Here is a 20020-nt window from a genome sequence, read left to right on the forward strand (position 1 = left end):
CATGGTTGATTTCTTCCACAGTTTCCATCATGTCCACTTCATCACCCAGAAGTTTACCAGTCAGAATTAAGTCTAAAGAAGCAGTTTCCATCACTGTTTTTCCTAACAGAAGAGAGACTGAACTGTTAGGAAAGCAAATTAAGAATTTTTCAGACACTATTTTTAGATGTTTGAACTTCTCAGCAGATGTTTGGATAAATGAAATCTCACACTGTGATTTTTTAAATCCCTCATATCTATGCCAGGCTTGTAATCTGTATTAGGAAAGCATCCATATTGATCAACTATAGTCTATAGCAGTGGTTCTCAATCTTTAGCGTACATAAGAATCAACGGGAAGGTTAGTGAAAACAGATTGCTGGGCCCATTCCAATAGTTATGATTCAGTAGGTATGGGATAGGCCTGACAATTTTCATTTCTAACAAATTCTGAGGTAATGCTGTTGCTGCTGGTGGTCCATATTTTGAGAACCACTGGTCTGTAATATCTTCTGTTTTTCCCTTTATCTTCATGCAAAAATTTTAGACCAAGCCTTCTCTCTCAGGTACTCACCATAATGTAGTACTTTCCTTATATCAGGTTTATTTATTTTGAACAAGGTATATACTTCCTTGTCATATTACAGTTATGAGTCTCTACCCTCTAATTTCAGCAGTACTATTGAGATAGTATTTATCTCTCAGGAAAGACTGATGAAAGCTCTTGAGGGTTAGTTTAGGGAAGAAAGAAGAAATAAAATTGAAGCACTTGTCTCACAGTATTATGATTATATATACTTGTCAATCTCTCCTATACATGAAATTGTTTAAGAACAAGAGCTGTATATCATCTTGTTTATCCATTTAGTAACAGCGTATCTGGTACACAAAATATATACTATAAATATTTGATAAAAGTTCAATAAAGTGGGGAGTCTTAAAAGCCAGCACTTCATCCTGCAGGTGATAGGGCATAAATAAGTTAAATTGTTACCATTTCCAGGACTGATGCTATAAAGGATTGGTAAGGGTGGTGGCAGAAATTAAAATTAAGAAGCAGGCTGACCATGCAAAACTCTATGCTAGAGTACTTATTGTTATTAGGAAACAGGAGGTACACATGTCATGTTAAACATATACTATGGCTATGATTTGAGGGACACATTTTTAACTTAAGTGTTCTGGTTAATATCTGGAATGGTCTTTCTGTTTTGTTTGTTCCTGTCTTATGCTGTAGAACAGCTATATCTGATATGGAACTTAGTAGAACTATTAACAGATTTTGAACTCATTTGGACTCGAATGAATTCTATTTATTAGTCACTAAAAATAACTTTTAAAAAATTAATATTGCAGGTGGAACAGAATCCATTATTAGGGTTTGGTGCTATAGCTATTGCTGTATTGTGCTCAGGATTTGCAGGTAAATCATAAAAGCATCATTTTATTCTCTTGTCACATTTTTTGAAAACATCAAACTTTAAATATAGATCTCTACTTTATCTTGCTTTATGATAACAATTTTATTCCTATTAAAGCTTTATCTTCTTTACTTATAGTTAGTTTTGTGTCAGCTGTTTTTCCAGTAAATGTGTGGCATTGTTTAACTCAGTTCAGACCTCAGTCCTTATTCATATTTGCAGTTATCTAAGAATATACTTCAGTCAAGACAAGAACCCAAAAGTAAGTGAAAAAAGACCTCTGAAAACCAGAGAAAATCAGCCTTCAGAAAACTTAACCACATCTTTTCACTTTCTGGGAACTGGCACTATACTCAAGCTAGATTCTACAGCTTTAGTTGTTAACGTTACCAACTCATTATCTGTTTTTCCCGGTAACCTTAAGTTCTTCCTCTGCTTAAACAGGTTTGGAGGTATGGAGTAGGAAGAGGAGGTGAGTAGGAGGAGAGTACCTTAGAAAACATAATATATAAAGTAACAGCCAAAAAGGGAGGGAAGAGAACACAAAATCACTAACATCAAAAAAAAACCATGGAAGTCGGGAGTCTTTTGTGTAGGGACAACCAGTCCTCCAATGAATCAAGAAAAGATAAAGTATGAATGTTAAGTGAAACATAAGAAAGAAAATGTGTTTTAGAAATAGTTACAGCAGAGATAAAACTTAAAGTTCTTTTTATTAATGAGTATATTAGTAATAGCTTATGTCTTTCTCATTTATCTTTATTTTTGCCCAGTTCAAGAGTTAGGACTCTTTTATTTTTGAGTAGGAAAGCAGTCTGGGTATGGGAGTAAAATATGGAAGTAAATAAGATGCTTTCTAAGAGGGGGGAAAATCTAAATTTAGGAATATACTTAATAATAGTAGCATGCTAAACTTTTAGGAAACAACAAATTAGGAAGAATAATTGAGTTATCCAAGAAATAATATACTATTTGGTTTTCAGCAGTATTTTTGAACGATTAAATGTTTATGTCCAACACTGTTATTTAGTTCAGCCTCTCAGTACACAATTAAGGAAATGGAAGTGAGGTTTAATATCCCTCTTTATGTTTAGAGTAACTGAGCACTGAACAGTTAAATGGTTTTCCCAGATGATAAAATCAAAGGTGGAAATAAGCATAGCTATTTTATGTTTGTTCCCATTCTCTGGCTCTTTCCAACATAGGTTAATCAAAAACAATCTTGTTTTTCATTAGACTTTTTAGTTGATGACTACTTTAGTGTTAATTCCTAAGTGTCTGACATGGTTTTTCTAACATTTTTATGTCCTTGTTGAACATGCATTCATTTTAAGTATAAACATATAGCAGTGGTATGTGACTTTTCTGGGGAGGAGGGGTATGAAAAATCTGAAAAAGTCTATGGACCCTAAACCCCAGAAGAATGCACATACAAACTAACTTATTATCTAGTTAGGGAATTCATGGTCCTTCTGACATTGTTTATGAACTTAGTTTATGGAACCCAGCTTTAAAGGAAAATGGTTTTGTTCAGCAAGTTCTATTTAAATTTCATTTGGTTTTGTTACTCTATAAAAATTCCAAGTGGTGATTATATAGGTTATTTTGCAAAGCTGGGAGTATGCATTAGTAGGAGATATTACAGGGGTATGATTAAGATAATTCACTCTAATAGTATAGTTTTCAGCTGACCAAAGCATGTCTTTTATTGGCATTAAGTAATACAGAGAGCTTTTGTGATCTATCTTACTGTTATAATAAAGGCAGAAACTGTTCTTAACAATAATTTAACAGTCTCCTATTAAACTTAACTTACAAACTTCCTCTTAGTTATTATTAATCAATATGATCTATAAAAATATAAATTGGTAACGTTTAGTATGCCATTTGTTACAACCTACATAACAAACGTACATTTAACTAAATAAACTATATCTGTTCCCCAAATCATATATTTTATATATCTCCAGGGTACTGTTCTAAATGAAAGACTTTTTAATTAATTAATAATAATAATACCTTTAATTAATTTATAATAATACTTTTATTTAACATTTGCATGTCTAATTTTCTTTCTTTCAGGAGTATATTTCGAAAAAGTTTTGAAGAGTTCAGATACCTCCCTCTGGGTGAGAAACATTCAAATGTATCTATCTGGGATTGTTGTGACATTAGTTGGCGTCTACTTGTCAGATGGAGTTGAAATTAAAGAAAAAGGATTCTTCTATGGTTACACATATTATGTCTGGTTTGTCATCTGTAAGTATCCAGGATCCATTTTTCTCTTTCTTAAGTTAGATGTCCATTTTAAGCCTTTATAACATTTTGAAATTATTCCTTTGATACTGAGAATACTAGTTTGAAAATGTAATTTTGGTTTTATTGACTTACTTCTGTGACATTGCTATCCCAAAGCAATTTTAGTTTCACAATCAAAAGGGTCTAATGTGTTAGCAATAAATGTGTACAATTTTGTAGTAAACCACATAGCCTTTTGGGCATCTGAAAAACAGTGTTTTGTAGGAACTGTGACTCGATTTTGTACATACTCTCTCAGATAACTGCTTCTAAGGAAAACAGTATTTTCTTTTTCCTAGGTAAATTAGTATGGCATCTCTGGGGATGAAAATTGCCTCACCACTATGGCATGTTTCATTTATTTGTATGTTAAAATTTTATTTCTTTCTGTATACAAGTTCTTGCAAGTGTTGGAGGCCTTTACACTTCTGTTGTGGTCAAGTACACTGACAACATCATGAAAGGTTTTTCTGCAGCAGCAGCCATTGTCCTTTCTACCATTGCGTCAGTGATGCTGTTTGGATTACAGATAAGTATGTCTCAGTTTGTATTAAGTCATTGACATGGAAGAGCCTCTCACTTCCATGATTCATTTTATCTCATTAAAAATGGCAGTTGGCCATAGTGTTTAAAAAAATTCCTAGTTTTATTACTATTTATTTACAGGTGCAGCAGTTCATAATTGTGTAGAATGTGGCTAAGCAGTACTTGTGTTGTTTAAATGGTCCCAGAGCTTAGGTGGAGGGGTACTAGAATTCTATATGAAAGTGAGGGGGCTACTCATTTGCTAAAAAGAGCTTTTTTGAAGTCAAGGCCTCCCTGTTTGTTAATGATTCAGGGTGAATATAGTATGATTAGGTATTCAAGGAAATAAACACAGGACTTTAAGAAATGATTACTTTCAGCAGTGGAATTAAATTATCTAGGCTTATTTTGAGGAAAGCAGAAAATGTCTTTCATTCCCCCCCCCCGGGTTTGTACCTTCCTAACTGTTTCAGACTTGGGTGTGAATTGGTTTTGAAAATACAATTCAAATCTAGATTTTCTAATCCCTTTTATAAAGATATTGTTGTTTCATTAAATATGTAATTAATACAAAATTCATTACTATAGCTGGCATTCTGGAACCACTGCTATGCTAGTTCTTCTAATATCATTTTCCCTAGCTCTCACATCCAGCATTAAGATGTCTTCTGAAATATTTAAGCAGTGATATTGACTTAAGATTTCAGGGTGCTTTTATACTGTAATAATCATTTCCTTTACTGATGAGTTATTGTACCAGAAACTAATGCACGAGGAAAATGTCAGATATCTACATTAAATAAAAGAAACAGACTTGGCTTATATTTACATTTCATTTTAAAATTGACTTCTGTTATAAATAGAAATAGAGGAATGTTGCAGAAATCCTAAAAAATCATTTTATAGTGTGGTTCAAATCTTGCCTGTACCATTTATTAGTTGTGCAATGTTGGGAAAGTTATGTAACCTGTGTCTCCATTTCTTTATCTGTAAAATGGGAATAATATTACCTATCTCCGAGGGCTGATTTCAGGTGATGTGCTTAGAGTAGTGTCTAGCACATAGTAAATAATTTGTTTAAGGCTCACCACTTACCATTTTTGCATCAGGTGTTTATAGGCCCTCTCTTAGATTTTTTTTTTTTTAACCTGATTTGGGTGAACTTTTAATTGTAGTTCTGATCCATCCTTATGTTCAGCAAAATCCTTAAGCCTTTTCTCCCAGTATTATACAATATGCTTTTGACCTATGTTCTGTCTTATTGATGGTCAAGGAAATTAATTAGAATGTCTTAGCAATCTTTCAGTTAACTATTTAGATTTAAGTTATGTCCTACCTCCCCCCCCACCAGTTGGTCTTTTCTAGTTAGGGGTGAACTAATGTCATAGCTTGATATGATACCTACTTGTTAAGTTTGCACAAATTGTAATTCAATTACTTGTACCTGATTTTTAGGATTAAGATAAAAGAAAGGCAAGGCTACCAAGAAATGTAATTTGATTTAGTAAATCACCACCTCATCTCCTATTAAGAAATCTTCAATTGTTTGAATAATAGATCACCTAATTCTTTGAATTTTGCCTGTCTTTTACTTTATACTTTCACAGGTTTCTGGTATCATGAAAAAGCTATACCCTGCTGCATTTTCTTTTGTGTTTATATATATTTATATTTTATACTTGTATATTTCTTTTAAAGTTAGGCATTTTATAGGGAAGTTAGTATATTCCTTGTCAGAGTGGTCCAAGACAGGCATACTTGTGTTCTTGAAAAGTATATAGTCAATGATTGACACGCCCTTGATTTTTTTTTTTTTTTTCCTAAAATGGATGACCTTTCTAAACCTTACCACGATAAAAATAGAACATTTAGTTTTATTTCCCATATGATATGATGGTGAAAAACCCACAACTAAAAGTTTTCAAAATTTTAAATTCATCACTGTTATAGAGTTTTAGAGACACAAATACAGATCGAGCTTTTTTTTCTTTTCAGCACTCACCTTTGCTTTGGGTACCCTTCTCGTATGTGTTTCCATATATCTCTATGGATTACCTAGACAAGACACTACATCCATCCAACAAGGAGAAATAGCTTCAAAAGAGAGAGGAGTCACTGGTGTGTGATTTCAGCCTCAAGACAGATACCTACTAAGACTAAACTATTTGCATTAATCTAGAGCCTTAAGTTAATCCCAAAAGGTATCTTAAACAAACAAAAACAACAAAATAACTGTATGGTATATGAATTAAGAAGGCTATCTGAGTGAGTTGCTAATATAGAGATTTAATGTGGACCTGTTTGGGATCAAGCTGTATTGTTTTAGAATGAAGGAATTTTATTATTTTATATATATCTATTGTACATAAAAAGTATGGAGAAGATATGGTGTTTAAAAAAAAAAAAATCACATCGGGCTACAGTATTCAAGTAATAAGGTTTGGGACAATGTTTAAGGGTTAAAGTGCCAAAGCCATTTCTGTACTAACTGTCCTCTTGGTCAGATTCCTGGGGACAAGGACGACCCTGCCTTATTCTCCAATTCATATGAGCATTTTGTCTCAGCAGCAGTAGAGACCTAGCTCTTTTCTTACAAAAGAGAGGCAGAAACAAGATGGGCTAGTTCAGAAACAAACTGAATGTGTAACTTCTCAAACTGAATCTATTTCATAATTCAGTGGTTTCTGGATGGTGACTGAGTACTCCTTTAGTGCTGTATTTGTGCCATTTATTGTCTTATTCATATTTCTTTGCTGTTAGATGATATACTTTTCTTCAAAAAAATTTCTAATGTCACTTTTGTACTTTTTTTTATGAAGTATGTTTAAACTGTTGGGCTCTCAATAATTTGTGAAACTTCAGTGTTTTTTAAAAAAAAATTTCTATAATGTTAATGGGGAAATTCAGCAATAAACTTAATTTATTTACATGAATTCTGTTTAACCACATTTTTCTTATAGATATGACTATTAAGATAATGCAAAAACAAACAAAAGAAATTTTTTTATTTTCTATATGTGGGATTGTATCAGTTAAGGTTCTTTGGTTGCAAATAATAGCTATAAACCAACTCTGGCAAGCTTTAAGCAAAAAAGGAATTTATAAGAAGTATGTCAATCGGCGATATAGGGCTGTAGGTTGCAGGAATTAATCAACAGTCTTTTCAGCAATCTGCTTTTAAAGACCTGGCTCTAACCATTACTATTCCTGTATTTCACTCAAGATTCAAATTCTCCGGAGGCTACTACTGATCTTAGAAGGGGAAAGTTTCTCCAAAGAAGTGGAAAGGGATATTGGACATGTAAAACATGTTCCTATTGTACATTTTTATTTTATTTTATTTTATTTTTTGGCTGGCCAGTATGGGGATCTGAACCAGTGACCTTGGTGTTATCAGAACCACACACTAACCAAGTGAGGTAATGGGCCAGCCTCCCCCCACTGTTCATTTTTATTGCATGGCTGGTTTGTGCTAAGTAAATTTTAACCCTACTTTAAGTAGAAAATTAGCACTGTGGAAGATAATTCACTTAAAATTGAGACTACGTAGATGAGTCATTTCTAGGACTAAGAAGGTAAGCCATACTTATCAATATGAAACTATTTTCCTTCTAACTAGAGAAGCTTTGGTTCATGCTAACTGACTTGCTTCTCTTTAAAAATAGATTGTCATTGGTATTCGTCAGACTTCTGTTAGCAACGTTAGGAATAAATTATAGCAGCTCTGAATGGAAATGCTGGCAGATGAGGATGGCCATACAGATCAAACATATATACTTCCTACTTATTTTACCTAAGCCATGCTCATGTTATCTAATCAAGTCACACAAAATATGCAGCTATATGAAGGAAAGTGTTAAAGAAATTCCATTTCAAATTATGGTTTAATTAATGGACTACATTTTACAGAAAGATCCTAATACAATGTCTGTACAAGTAATTCCTTGCTATACAAAGGTTTTTCAGTGCTGAGTTCACATAGTAGGAGTTAACATGTATGAGGGTACTTCAAAAAGGTTGTGGAAAAATAGAATTAAAAGATATGAATCATTCTATGAAAGTTCAGAAGTACCCTCATATTTATCAACTAAAAGGTAAGCATGAGGTCTGTTCTCTCTGGGAGTAGTTGTCAGCTATACTGGCAAAAAGATGCTTATTTCTGATCTCTCTATATTCGGAACTAGCCACAATTATAAGAAAATCGAGATTTTTTTTCCTCACCAATTATTCTATTTGATAAAAACATTAGGTCATCTCAGTTCTAAGAATAGTTTCTGGAAGAATCACACTGTAAGAAACTTCAAGTCAGAATTTAAACTTTAATCCTTTACTCCCATTAGACCACAATGCTTTGAGTTTAAAAAGACTTATCTTAGTTTTACAAATGACTAAGTACCTACTGACCATGAGGGAACTCAGATGATTTTTTTCTTAAGGATAAGGACTGAAAAAGTTTGTAAGTCACTTACACTTAAAATATCGATGCTAACACAGAATAATAGTTTAAATCCTATTATTCTGAATAGCAAAGCATCTAAGCATAGATAACTAGAATTCATTTAGCATTTAAAAAGCCATTTTAATTAGAAATTACATTCTACATACAGGTGTTATTCCAAGAAGTTTCATTCCATTGGCTAGGACAGAACGGACAGCTTTGAAAAGATGAAGTCTGGCCTATAAGATAAATCAAACAATGATTAAATTTCAATAATAGACTATCTGTAAGCAAATAAGTGAGAATGGTTTTAAAAGTAATTCTAACTTTCTTCTAATTTAAAATAGGAACAATATCTCAAAAGTGCCCTAGAGTTTACTATAAGCAAGTGAAGATAAATTCCTAGTGTCTCTTACAGTAAGACTGGTACACAAGGAGTCGTGGAGTAGAAGTGACAGTATCATCATATGGTAAGGCTTCAGATAGGGGAACTTATCACTACAACACGATGTAGGAAAATGTGTTCCATAGTCTACTATGTTGAGAAGTACATAAACATTGATTGTTATAGCCCAATTGTAATATCACCTGACTCAGTAAGTTCATTGCTATAGCTGAACAGAGTGCTATTTTAGAAAATTTTACAAGACTGTACAAGACTGACTTAGTAATATTAGTCTGAGGATGCTAGGAATCATACAGAAAACATTCAACATAACATACCCCAGCCACTTCAGGAGGACTATCTTTTATTTGCAGCGTTTTGTGTGCCACAGCTGCAAGATGACTGAAATTGGAAGAGAGAAATCATGTGGAGGACCAATTTCCTGTTATAACATATGACCTTGATATCTAATTTTACTCCCTCAACTTAAAAATAAACAAACCAAAGACTAGAACCATTAAAAGATATATCTAAAATTGCAAAGTTGAGACTGGAATTCATTGCTTTTCTACAATGAACAATGTAAAACACAACAAACTCAAGCTTCAGATTTTGGTCCTGGTTCTACTACTACCAGGTGGCAAGTTCTTCAGATTACGATTTCATTGTTAATTTTACAAATAATAGGGGATTCCTTTCCACTAATTAGTCTTTCCTCATTTAGGCAGCCTTTAAAATTAAAAGTATAACATGGCATGGCCTTTCCCCTCTGTACAGTGAGGAGGTGGGGTAGAGACTAGTTATCAGTCCACTCCACATGCACACTGGCCACTCTTCTTTAAAGCATCTTTTCTTTTTAGGTATGACAGCAAGTAGAACAATATGCCAGAGAAATGATGCTTAGGACATTCTTTATTATGACTGAAGGATATTTCTTAATACTTTCTGGCTTCTTTACCTCTAAATGTCTAAGTGGAACTTAAAGGAAAAAATAAAAAACCTTATTTAAATCTGGGGAAGACAAGGTAAAAAAAAGTATAATTAAGAAAACAATCTCAATAAGTCTTTGATTTCAGTAAATCTTGAGTAAAAGCAAATTTTCCTTTCTTAAATAGCTTTATGGGAAGATACAGCTGTTGCTTTATAAGAGCAGACTCAACTTACTTAAAGTTTTAAAATAGCTACCATGAAATTTCTATCAAAGTGTTACTGATTTGCCTCCCATGTCTACCTTCTAGCTGACTGATTTTTCTGTGCCTCTGTTTAAAACCCTTTTACGGACCCCACTAGAAGTCTAAATGCCTTTGTACATGCAGAAAAGGCTGCACATGCTTCATTTCTCATTTCTCCCGGGACTATGCTTGTAGTACCTTTAACGTATCATGTTCTTGCTCAACTCTGTGCTTCTCCTCCTTCCCAGCCACCTTGCTTCTCCTGATTAATATCTATTCCTTTCCTCTGAGGTACCTTCTCTGATCCCTCAAGGCTGGGCTGGGTGCCCTAACATTGTCTCTTATGTTCACTCTATCATAACACATATGCACTTTGATATAAACAATATATGTAGTTGGTTCCTAGTTACTAGACTATACTGACTATACCTTATGTCACTGAATGAATGAATGAACAGTAACTGCTAATTTGCAAAGATGGAGCAAGAATTCCTGTAACTTAAAGCATATCAATTTTTAGGCCAAGGGAATTGTTTATAGGAAAACTTCAGATAAAAGAAAGGTCCTTTGTCAGATCAGAAGACCTCAAATGTCATTAACACCCGAAAATAGGAAGATTATAAAGTACCTTAGAGTTAGAAGGTAACTGACAATGTGCCTGGGTTGAAGGTCCTGAGATGATCTATAAAGCACCTCGTCAAACCTGAAAGAAAGATGACAGGAGCAGCTGGCAGGGGAAGACTGTGCACATGTCACACTAAGCTAAGACATTAAGATGTTAAAAGATCTTGGATGTAAGACTGACTTGACATCATTAAGAGAAGGGATATGAACAGAGACCTGTGTACCTTAGAAGGCAAAGGCATACTTTTCTTTCTTATAAATTCCTTGATGGCAAGGACTTTCTAAATCATCTTGATATCCTTGAGGCCTAGTCTGGGCAAGACTTAAATCAGGGCTCCTAAACTGAATGTAAAAAGCTTTCATCTGTATTCAGTAACAGAATCTATAAACTAGTAGGCAGAGTCTACCCTCAATGCTTAGAAAATCAACTTGGCTTATTTTTTCTCACAAATTAGCTACGTGTGAGTAAACTTTTCCGATCCCAGGAAAGGACTACTGACCACTGTGTGGCAATCAGAGAAACTTCCTTGTTCATACCACCCATATCCCTTCTAGAGACTAATCTCTACTGATAACTCTAGCTTCACCAACAGTGCTCAGGGCAGCTAACAGGTGTGGTCCCTTGTACAGTGTGGGGCATCAGATAGATATATGTATTTGAGACTCTGAACTGAAACCAAGAGAAGAATGAAGACTTATAGTCTCTAGGAAGCTGCACAAAGGCAGGGATTTTCCATCGCTTATCAAAGAGGATGAGAAGATGCTCTTTCCCAAAACTAAAAGGTTATGCTTTTATCAGGCTTTACATTCCCAGACCATGGGCTAGAGGTGTGCTAGGCATCTGTACTAATTAAGTGGTGACGATATTTTTAAGACCTAAAGATCGACCTTGAACACTGGCTTAATCCATTCCCTCCATCTGCACTCAAAAGGCAGTCACCTTCCAGTGGTGCCAACAGTCATTTCACTAAACAAAAGCAGACCTGATAATACCAGAAAACCTTCATACCTGAGAAGATGCTGGAGAATTGAAACAGACTGTGGCTCTTGTAAACAAGCAGTGTTGAAGTCATTCAGATAACCACATCCGAAAGTCTCTTCCAAACTGTTCACAAAAGTTTAAAGTTAAAAACATCAAAGGATTAAACAAGTCATCCAAGGACACATAGCTCCAAATGATGAAAATTACCTCATAATACACAGTCTTGGTTTCTTTTAATAGTCCTAGACTTTGATACCAACATTGCTTGACTTGATACCTCAATTTCCCCTAAATCTCTTTCTTTGTCTGTACAGTGGAGGTAACAGTATATTCTTTGGCGTGGTTATTCTGAGAACTAAATAAAGTAATATACATAAAAGCAGTTCTTACACGGGAACTCAATACAAACAATTGGAAGTCCACTGTACTTTAACCAGTTTTGAATAGGAAATGTTGGAAAATACCAAAAAACAGAGCCCTTGGTCTTGGAATCACAAAAGCCAAGTCCCAGTCTGGGGAAGGACAGAGTGGCATGTTTCCCTGTAGCCTCTTCTCACCTATGGAGGCGGGCGTGTGTGTACTGTAGGAAGACTCCTGTGTCCCCGCGACTCTGGAAAACACGATCCCAGCTGAACTGATAGTCAGATAAGAGTAAACCTTTGAAGTCCTGAAAAGAGTAAATCATTAGTTATAGGATTTGCTCTGGTACCAAACAAAAGGGTCTCATGGGAAGGAGTCCTAACACACCTGAATAACAAGTGCTGCCAGCCCGACCCTCTCTGCAGTCTCCTTTGGATTCTCGAGTTCTTTAGTTGCTGAAAAGACAAAAGCAGCTATCTTTAACTTCCATGACACTGTGCCAGAATCATAGATCAAAGTGGAGTTAAAAATCTGCTAAAAATATATAATGACAATTAAGAACAAACAAGTTCGCACTGGGCAATTTACTTTCCTAATTTAGGCTAATTTACCTTTGATAATGACATTTCCCCTGCCTACATTAAAGGGAAAGAAATAAGAATTTATTTTTCTTACAAATCTCTCTCAAAAGACATTAGATATAGTTTATACTAATTTTTCCAAAGGTAAAGGCTAAACAAAGTCATAAGGATTTGTGACTTATATCCAATTTATAACACAGAAACTTACATCCAATCTGTAACACAACCACTTGCACAATGGAATGATGACACTAAAGCTGTCCTTTGGGAATAGAGGACGAAGATTATATCAATTCATATTAATGCAATGCACAACTCCTGAGCAGCAAATCTAAAAATACTGGCACCTCAAATTAGTGCTATTTTGACAAGGTTATTGAAAGTTCAATGGAGGGACAGTCATAAGTCACACTGCCCAGAAGTCCAGAAAAACATAAATGTGGCACATAAGTTACGACTTTAACAACAAAAAAGTGAATTTACTCTTAATGGAAGCCATGTTTTGTAGCATTCTTAACTGAATCTCATTTAAGACATCTTCTAGAAAAATAACATCTCCTCTTCGAGTCTTCATTCCCTGCACTACTCCAAAGGGCACATGCTGACACCTGAAATAGAGTAGGCATTTAGTTAACTGAAAGCTAAAAAAGAGCTGGTGATCAAAGTATATGATTATAGCCTTTTACAGTGTAGTTTGAACTTTAAGGGACAGCCCATGGCTCACTTGGGAGAGCATGGTGCTGACACCACCAACTCAAGGGTTAAGATCCCCTTACCAGTCATCTTAAAAAAAAGAAAAAAGAACTTTTACCCTCTTAGCAGAGATTTAAAAAATTAGTAAAATGAAATATGATGTGATTTGTTCTATGCCAAAAAGATGTTAAGCACACAGCTTCATTTTATAGAGATAACCAGTAGTAGCACACTATCTGCTTTTCAACACTGACATCTTGAAACAAAGACTTGAAGTCTGAATGAAAATCTTTAACCATTAGGTAGATTTTACAACTTGGCTGACCTAACAAAGCTTTAATGACCCTGAGCAGACAATTAAGAACCATGGAAGCATTACCTTTCTGCCCATTCATATCCCATGATCTTCAGCATTTGGAAAACTTGATGAAAATGCTTTTTTTGCCCTTTATCTGTCTTGGGAAGAAAACATACTTAAAATAGAAGAACAGTGATAAATTAATCCCCAAAAATAGATTAGACAGGGAGGGAGGGAGGGGGGTAGAGAAAGAGGGAAGAAGGAAGGAATGAAGGAAAGAAAGAAAAGACCACAACAATATGTTGAACTTTCAGGAGAAAACAAACCTAAGGATACTAGAGATGGCGGGGAGGGAGGGTTTAGGAAGTGATAGGTCGGGCAAAGGGCATAAAGAAATATCACGATTTGTAAAAATGAATATGCTAATAATAAAAATTTAAAAAAATAGGTTGGACATGAATTAACATATTTGAGTTTTGACAGACTAATGTCATAATCAATATGTTTTAAATAAAAACACAAAGATGCTACTAGAAGAGTGTCTAAGCTGAGTGCTCTAAAAAAGAGGAAAAAAAGAGCTGCAGCACTCCACCAAATAGAAAGAAATATGAATTTTAGTCTTCTGAATAGTCTATTTTTCATTCCCTCTCAAGCTATTATGACCTTTATCCCCACAAAGACCAAAGCTAAGCTCTAAAAAGTTGTTTGATGGCAACTTTCTTTCTTATTAGAAAGGGAGGTTGCACATGAAAAGGAAGGAAAGGGAAGAAGAGACTATACTACTACTCAGCAACAAAAAGAACAAACTACTGACACACGATAGCTCGGATGGATCCTAAAGGCATTCACTACGCTGAGTGAAAAAATCTTAAAAGGTTATATACTGTATGATTCCATTTATAAAACATTCTCAAAGTGACAAAATTATTGTGATGGAGAACAGAGCAGTGGTTGCCAAAGTTAGGGCTGCGGGGGAAGGTGTGATTATTAAGTGGTTGACCACAGAGAGTTTGTTTCATGATGGAACAGTTCTGTGTTCTGAACATGGTGATAGTTACACAACTTTATACATGTAATAAAATTTCATAAAATCATACCCACACAAATATCCACACCCATACAAGAGTGCGTGTAAAACATGAAATTTGAATATGGTCTTTATCAATGTCAACTTCTTGACATTGGCAAAGTACTACGGTTATGTAAGATACCATTGGTCCCCCAAATGCCCAGGTTCTGCATCCACAGATTCAACCAACTGTGGATCAAAAATATTCAGGAAAAAAAATAGGACAATTAAAAAATAATACAAATTAAAAAAACATTACAGTATAACTACTTACATAGCATTTATATTGTATTAGGTATTATAAATAATCTAGAGATGACTTAAAGTACATGGGAGGATGTATGTAGATTATATGCAAACACTGTGCCATTTTATATAAGGGACTTGAGCATCAGCAGATTTTGTTATCTGAAGGGATCCGGGAACCATTTCCCTGCAGATATCAAGAGGTGATATTATCTTTGGGAAAAGCTGGGTGAAGGGTACACAAAAACACTATACTATTTTGAAACTTGTTGTGAGTCTTAAATTCTTTCAAAATAAGAAGTTATTTAAAAACAACTGCATTACAGTGACCCGTACATATTAATTTCACATAATCGTTTTCCTGATTGGAGTAATTTTCTTTTACTATGAAGCAATGTGTACTTTTTCATTTTCAGGTTATTTTTGTGTTTTAAATAGAGGTTGCCACCTTCAATACACTTAATGTTGAATTCTCTCTGTAGTCTGACAAAACAATTTTATCATAGCTTATCAGCATGGTATCCAATTTTTTTCTCTGCAATTTTCATGAGGTAGGGATCATAAACTCTTGTTCTTTCTTGTGATTACTTACCACATAAATCATTGTATCAAAATTATACTTGTCCATTCGATCTATAGCAGCTGCGAGATCTCTGAAAAAAATGGCCATAAATGAAGAGTTACCAAGCAGATCTGGGTAATAATTTGTTTTACCTATTTAATAGCAATGAGGCTTTTCTAATTAAGAAATCCTATATTATCCTACAGCCTGGGATATACCACCCACGCTTGTATAATCCCAATACCATACTCTGATACAAAACAAAAATAGGTTTGAAAAAAACAATAATAATAAAAGCTCTGGGGAAAGTAATAAAAAAACAAAAATAAGCAAAAACTCTAGGACAAGTAGTAATAATAACTAAAATAGCTTCAGGCAAAGTGTCTTATAGGTAAATGATTTATGATTAGTTAATTAAGTGGCTACTGAAAAGACTCACCTAATTGTCACTTCTCTGCAATACATTTTCTTAAAGGACACATTTAAAAATAGGTGATGTAGTAGCTAAACAGTTATCTTCCAGCTACTCTTCTATTAGTACTATCAAGGACTTTCAAAGTCGTGGGTCAGTCAGAAGCAGTACCTTCTAAAGCACTTCAAAAGACCATAAAATCCTTTGATAAAGATTCCACTTATTTCTTTTATCTTTGATTAAATACAAAATGCCAAGTTTACATGTGGTAGGAAATAATGAAAAATACATAAACTATAACATTTTAAAGTCAAGGATTATGAAAATATTGAAGTTTAAAATTAAAGCTATTTTTGGTTAACAATACTGCACATGGTACTGGGAGGAATGAAAAAATTCCCAAATCTTTTGAAATGTTGGAGATAATGAAAATGTCAGTACTTACCTCATGATCCTGACATTGCTTAGAACATGCATTCTCAATGGAGGAAAAACCTGACTTTTGAGGGGCAATAAAATCTCACTATATAAAGCACAGATATGCATATAATACATAAAGATATACAGTATATTTGTGGTATTAAATTTTTATGAGGGTTGGCAATTAGGAAAAATATGGCTAAAAAGGCTCCTGAGAGGGGTTATAATAAAAAAGGGTTCAGAAACATTGGTTTAGAAGATTACCACAAAAATGATGTCACGGATATACACCCATGTTATATTTTTCAGTCTGAGCCAAAGACAAAACAAAGAGAAGCCTTTTGACTCAATGAAAGAACAAAAAAGAAGAATATAAGAAAAAGTTCAGGCTGAATTTGTAGATCCTGAATTTGAAAGCTGGAAGAAATGCCAGATCATTTAGTCCAGGTCTCTCATTATACAAAGGAACCATGGCCCAGAGAGTTAAGTGAGGGTCATGCTGTCAGAGCAAAAACCCAGGTCTCCAGCCTTACCCTATGTGTTCTTTTCAGTATCTCCTGCACTTTTCTCTGTCTGCTATAACAACTCCTTTAACTCACATCCACACACATAGATGTATTCTATAAAGAACCCACTATAAGGGCAGAAACTACTAATGTCATAGCAAGGTGAAAAATCAAATATTTCAACAGTGGCAAAAAGACAATTATTTTTCCAAAGAAAAAAGGAAAAGTACAGGTGTTATGGTAAATATATAGAAAAATCTAGATCCAATGACAGCCCAGTAAAGATACCAGTCTTTATGATACCTCTATTTTGAACAGATGTTTCTTATAACCACTACTCAAGAGTTTCTGTATTTAAACTGTCTAGCAATAATAAACTGGCATAAATTTTTTTTTTCTATTATATATTTTTTTGTATCTAGAAAAAGAATGTACATCTTAGATATATAGGTTCTCACTTCCTAACCTCAATTGCACTTCCTAACCTAAATTGATAAAAAAAAAAAAAAAAATAGAAAATAAAAGTTGAATTTTCTACAGGGCAGTAAGAGACTTGATTGGTTGTTTAAGGTTGTTTGGAACAAATGATGGTAGTTAATAAAAATAATAAAATATCATTACTTTGACTAGTTACAAAAGTGGTTTGTGACCTAATAAAAAATTCTGGCCTGGGACACTACAGCCTTTTGTCAGCTTGAGTATGGTTGTGTTTCTTGTGTGGTCTTTCTATTGTCCTACCTTCTCCTTCCTATTAACTTTGTCCCATAACTAAGTATGCTTGATAAACTCAGCTCTTACTGATGAACAGAGACTACTCTTTCCCACAGGGGTCAGTCATGGAGATAGATGAAAAAAATATAAGTGACATGGCATACTTCTACCTCAGCCTATGTTAACACGATCATAATGAGGTCTGGTATTTACATGCGTGTAAGATAGTCTTTATGGCATGAGGACACCACTGAGCCAATATAGTCACTTTCTAGTATACATTTCCTGCCAACGTGCAATTGTAAAATACTTACAGTTGATTATAAAGTTCCTCAGTTTTAGTTTATAGAATGATGTATTTAGCTGTAAAAATTCTGTGATGTTTAACTAACTGTAAACAGTTTTTCAGTCACTTTTCTGATGATATTAAAGCTCCAGAACTGAAATGGGCAATAAATAGAAACCCAATAAATATTTTTTGAATATGAAAGCAACAGATTTAGAACTTGTAACTAGGTTTTGGTAACAGTTTTGAGGATAAAATGGATTATCTTAGTATTAATCCTAGGAAAAAGAACATGAAGTTATATACACAGTCCAATGTTTACCCTCGCAGAAGCTACAAACCTGGTTGCATAGAGAGAAGTCCCATCACTTCGCATTACAGTACAAATTGAGGAGGGGTCACCATTCCCAGAGAGATCCACTATAGCAGTTCCTTTTCTGGAAATGCAAAAGGGTAACTCTTAAGTAACACAATAAATTAAGACCATTAAAAGTATAATATCTATAACTTTATCTTTGGCAAACAGAAGCTATTTTTATCACCCAAGTAGCAATAACCAGTGTCAATTCCAGCTGTAATCAACAATGAAAAATGAACAAGAAGGAATAAGACTGAGAATCTATTAAGAGTAAAAAAACAACAGTAGGTATGATGTAATTAATACTTAGTTATCCTATCTTTTTTTAATCTGTAGCTCTGAGTAAGGTATTCAGATAAAATCCTTAAAATACCCTGTTGAAAAATGAGATTGCAACTGCAGCCTAACTATGAAATATCACAGGTTCTTCTTCTAATTCTAGTTATTATAACATCCAATATTGGGCTAATTTTTAACATGCCATAAAGTACCCCTGAGTAGTAAAATCATAGGATATTGTTGTTGTCTTTCCTGCCTGACAAAAAATTGAAATCTGTATATGACAATCTGAAAGTTTTCCTTAAGACATTACTGAAGATATTATTAACCACCTTCTCCATGTCTTCCTTATAGGATGACAGGAGAAATTTCACTTTGCTACTATGAAAAGAGGTACTTCTCCTAGGCAACTGATTTGCTTTTGATGTCTGGGCTCCTGTGACTGGCACTATTTCTCTGTTTGTTAGGCTGACAGAAAGCTAAAAGCTAAATTAGAAAGTAATTAAGCAAGAAAAAGAAATACAGGTCATCCAAATTGAAAAGTCAGAAATTAAACTGTCTCTGTTTGTAGATGACAAAATCTGTTCTGTTAGAACTAATAAACACATTTAGTAAAGTTCCAAGTTACAAAATCAACATACAAACATCAGTAGCATTTCCATACACTAATAAAAATCAGAAAAAGAAAAATAAATCAAGAGAAAACCCATTCACAATAGCATAAAAAATACTTAGGAATACATTTAACCAAGGATGTGAAAGATCAGTATACTGGAAACTGTAAAACGTTGATGAAAGAAATTGAAGACACAAATAAATGGAAAGATATCCTGTGTTCATGGATTGGAAGAACCGATATTGTTAAAAGGCACATACTATCCAAAGAGATCTACAGATTCATTGAAATCCCTAACAAAATTCTTATGACATTTTTTACAGAAAAAAAAAAAAAAATCCTAAAATTCATATGGAACCACAAAAGACCCCAAAGAGCCAAAGCAATCATGAACAAAAAGAAAAAAGTTGGAGGCATCGTACTACCTGATCTCAAAATCTACTACAGAACTAAGTAATCAAAACTGCATCACACTGTCACAAAAACAGACACAGAGAACATGGAACAGAATAGAGAGCCCAGGTACAAATCTACACATTTACAGTCTGATCTTTGACAAAGGTGCCAAGGTGATAAAATAAATGGTGCTAGGAAAACAGGATATCTACATGCAAAAATCAACTCAAAATGGATTAAAGACTTAAATGTAAGAACTAAAACTTTAAAACTATTAGAAGAAAAGGGGGAAAGTCTTCTTGACATTGGTCTTGGCAAAGATTTCTTGGACATGACCCAAGAGCACAGGCAACAAAAGCAAAAATAGGGGCCGGCCCGGTGGCGCACTGCTACAGTGCGCCGC

The 20020-nt window shown here is 34.2% G+C and overlaps 2 protein-coding genes across 3 annotated transcripts in view; one reads left to right on the forward strand and one right to left on the reverse strand.

The window, feature by feature from the left end:
* SLC35A1 (solute carrier family 35 (CMP-sialic acid transporter), member A1) overlaps positions 1–7156 on the forward strand; it is a 47829-nt gene extending 40673 nt beyond the window's left edge. For both annotated transcript variants that reach the window (XM_008593834.1, XM_008593835.1), the window contains 4 exons: positions 1336–1402; positions 3483–3659; positions 4097–4231; positions 6219–7156. In XM_008593834.1, coding sequence (XP_008592056.1) covers positions 1336–1402; positions 3483–3659; positions 4097–4231; positions 6219–6349 — 510 coding nt within the window. In that variant the 3' untranslated portion in view covers positions 6350–7156. The remainder of the gene's footprint in view (positions 1–1335; positions 1403–3482; positions 3660–4096; positions 4232–6218) is intronic.
* Positions 7157–8088: 932 nt separating this feature from the next.
* RARS2 (arginyl-tRNA synthetase 2, mitochondrial) lies at positions 8089–18405 on the reverse strand (the record flags this gene model as incomplete). The annotated part of the gene is made up of 10 exons (XM_008593836.1): positions 8089–8900; positions 9385–9448; positions 10847–10921; positions 11852–11947; positions 12382–12491; positions 12572–12639; positions 13249–13373; positions 13838–13914; positions 15664–15724; positions 18310–18405. Coding segments are annotated over 10 exons (859 nt in total), but the record flags the coding sequence as incomplete, so codon positions are not given.
* Between the last annotated feature and the right edge of the window lie 1615 nt (positions 18406–20020).

Source organism: Galeopterus variegatus, unplaced genomic scaffold (genome assembly GCF_000696425.1).
Source record: "Galeopterus variegatus unplaced genomic scaffold, G_variegatus-3.0.2 Scaffold9719, whole genome shotgun sequence".
Classification (NCBI taxonomy): domain Eukaryota; kingdom Metazoa; phylum Chordata; class Mammalia; order Dermoptera; family Cynocephalidae; genus Galeopterus; species Galeopterus variegatus.